We start from the raw sequence: 3,203 nt of genomic DNA on the forward strand, positions 1-3,203 counted from the left end.
ATAACACTAAAGTCCTGTTGTCAGTGTATCATACTGATGTTAACTATGGATCAAACTTCATGGATAGATAATAGCTGTCTATTTTTGGCTGTTAATGTGTAAATAATACAATAATAAGGTCACATCTACCAAAGGCTGTTGGACAATCAGTCGCTCAGGATGGCACACCAGTTCCCCACACTCTCTGAGGCACAGAAGAGGGAGCTACATGAGACGGCTCTACGCATAGTTTCTCCAGGGAAGGGCATCCTGGCTGCAGACGAGTCTGTGGGTGTGTAGCACTCTTACTTTTATCTGTAGAAATCATCTGTGGCATTAATGTTACATAAAACAATCATGCTCAACAGTCAGTTCTGTCATTGATAAAGGCCATCCAGTTTGAAGAGCGCATAGTATGGATATTAACATCTCATACGCACATCAAATACGTTAACTGCAGGCAGCCTGGCTAAGCGGCTCGCCCAGGTCGGGGTGGAGAACACGGAGGAGAACCGCAGACAGTACCGGCAGGTCCTGTTCAGTGCAGACGATCGCATCAATGGTTGCATTGGAGGGGTCATCTTCTTCCATGAGACGCTGTACCAGCACTCTGATAATGGCGTGCCCTTTGTCAAAATGATCAGGGACAAGGGCATCATGGTCGGCGTCAAGGTGTGGCGATTCAGTGCCAAATAATATGAATGTGGAGGGTCAAATTGTGCGACCCTTGTGGTAATAAGTTGATTTTCTAATCAAATGTGTATCATTATGGCAATGCATTCTGTACTGATTATTAGTTAGATTCATTTGTGAGTTAGTAGATTATTGTTTTTTAGTTTCAGTATTTGAGAATTTAACATCACTTCTCTGTTCCTTATTCCTCAGGTTGACAAAGGTGTTGTCCCCCTGGCAGGAACTTGTGGAGAATCCACCACACAGGGTCAGAGAAAAACAACTTTAGTTAACTGCGGCTATCACTAAGGTCACCCAGAGAAACACATGTAACCGGACAAACTATCAATCTTTTTCAAAAACTCTTCCACAGGTCTGGATGGATTGTCAGAGCGCTGTGCCCAGTATAAAAAGGATGGCGCTGTCTTTGCAAAGTGGCGCTGTGTGCTTAAGATAAGTGACACCAATCCATCTAAACTGGCTATCACAGAAAATGCAAATGTCCTTGCACGCTACTCCAGTATCTGCCAGCAGGTCGGTCAGAACCCAATATTATAAAGCATGTCTGTCCATGTTTGTGATGCAACTGTATGGTTCTGATAATCTCTCATTTCTTGCCCAGCATGGCATTGTGCCCATCATAGAGCCGGAGATTTTACCTGATGGAGATCATGACCTGAAACGCAGCCAGTACGTCACTGAGAAGGTGGGTTTCATTTTTCTTACAGTACATACTGCATGTGCATGGGTATGTGACTTTGTTACTTCAAGAGTCAGAAGTGAGACAGGGAAGAAGGGAGAAAGAAGTACCTGTGTGCTGTCTCTTTGGTGAAACAGTCTACGTATTTCAGGTCCTGACTGCAGTGTACAAGGCCATGTCGGACCACCATGTGTACCTGGAGGGCACTCTCCTCAAACCCAACATGGTGACCTCTGGACACAGTTGCCCCACCAAATACAGCCCAGAGGAGGTTGCTATGGCATCTGTCACCGCCTTACGTCGCACTGTCCCCCCAGCAGTCACAGGTCGCTGTTGTGTCAAGAGAGGATTTTACACAGATATGTATGAAGTTTACTTCAACAAAATGAAAGTAAAATGATGTTCCTTTGTTCCCCCACAGGAGTGGCTTTTCTCTCAGGTGGTCAGAGTGAAGAAGAGGCTTCTGTAAATCTCAACGCCATTAACAACTGCCCTCTGGCCAAACCCTGGATCCTAACATTCTCCTTCGGCCGAGCCCTGCAGGCGTCAGCGCTCAGAGCCTGGAGAGGACATAAAGAGAACGAGAAGGTTGCCACTGAGCAGTTCATCAAGAGAGCAGAGGTACATCCACCGCTTAATTACCACAGATAAATCACCTTTACTATACCACCAACCAGTGTTTGTTTCCTATTCTGCGTTTGTTTGCCTATTTAATGTGTTGTCTGCCCACAGGTGAACAGTCTGGCATGTCAGGGGAAGTACACTGGTGGTGATAACTACGGTGAGACCGGCCAGCGCAGCTATGGCTCCTGTCATGCATACTGAGTTTGAGAGGTCATGCTTCAATTGGCAATGTGTTTTTTCTATTGCCATAACAAGGAGGAATTGAAATGTGGAGTGTTATATTCTATTCTAGCTTATTTCAGAATTCTGATACTCATGATGATGTTACATGAACACAAGTTAAGTTTTGACAAAAGGAATCCTGCATTTAATATTGTGCATTTACTACTATCATCAATTCAAACATGACCACGTGCTGTAACCTCATTAAATTTAATTGAATTTTGTTGTAGTTTTGTGAAAATTACTTTATTTCAGACGTACAATTTTCCTCCTGTTACATGGAAATATCTTCAAATTGTGCAATGCTTCTTTGTGTGTGAGTGTGCTTTAGTTTTGTTATCAACAATGCACAATTAGAAATATTGCACCAGAATTAGGTTCAAGCTTCTTTGCCTCTGCAGTCCCTAGAAAGCACAATCAGCACGGCCGTAACTTACAACACATGTGATTTTGTGTGTGTTATCATTCTGAATAGTATTCTCTAGCGGTCTGTTAAACAGAGTTCAAATGTAAGCATCCGAACAATAAAACCGTGTTCAGATTCAGTCTGGTGTGGACATTTTATTTCATGTTAATTAAAAGTTGTGTTGTCTTCGTCCTGACAGGGTAATAGACCAAATAATTAATCATAAACTGTTTCCTATGCAAGAAAAAAAACAGATAGTTAGGCAACATTTCCCAACAAGTCTTTACCTTCTTTAGTCCTCTCATATAATATGATAAGTCTCTATATTTTTTTAGGAGGAAATTATTTTGCAGCAGTTACAGGAAAGTGTGAAAATAGCCTGTAAAATATCAATAAAGGTGCAAATATATAAATAACAATGAACAGATCTCCAAAATCCACAAAAAGCCATTTACATACGAGAATCAGGTTAAATCTGACAGGTTAGGTGTATCAAACGTTCAATGATTATCTTCATGATATTGCATGTAATGTCCCATCATTCTCTATTGGATAATTTACTCAAGTACTGTACTTGTGTAATTCAATTGTAAGTTACTT

At 41.7% G+C, this 3,203-nt stretch overlaps 1 protein-coding gene across 1 annotated transcript; it reads left to right on the top strand.

Annotated features, from left to right (window-relative positions):
* Positions 1 to 147: 147 nt before the first annotated feature.
* aldoca (aldolase C, fructose-bisphosphate, a) lies at positions 148 to 2,176 on the top strand (the record flags this gene model as incomplete). The annotated part of the gene is made up of 8 exons (XM_083913379.1): positions 148 to 275; positions 444 to 651; positions 865 to 919; positions 1,025 to 1,185; positions 1,274 to 1,357; positions 1,503 to 1,677; positions 1,773 to 1,972; positions 2,084 to 2,176. The coding sequence occupies exons 1-8, from the start codon at positions 160 to 162 to the stop codon at positions 2,174 to 2,176; spliced, it is 1,092 nt and encodes a 363-aa protein (XP_083769505.1). The 5' UTR covers positions 148 to 159.
* Between the last annotated feature and the right edge of the window lie 1,027 nt (positions 2,177 to 3,203).

Source organism: Echiichthys vipera, assembly GCF_963691815.1.
Source record: "Echiichthys vipera genome assembly, chromosome: 5".
Classification (NCBI taxonomy): domain Eukaryota; kingdom Metazoa; phylum Chordata; class Actinopteri; order Perciformes; family Trachinidae; genus Echiichthys; species Echiichthys vipera.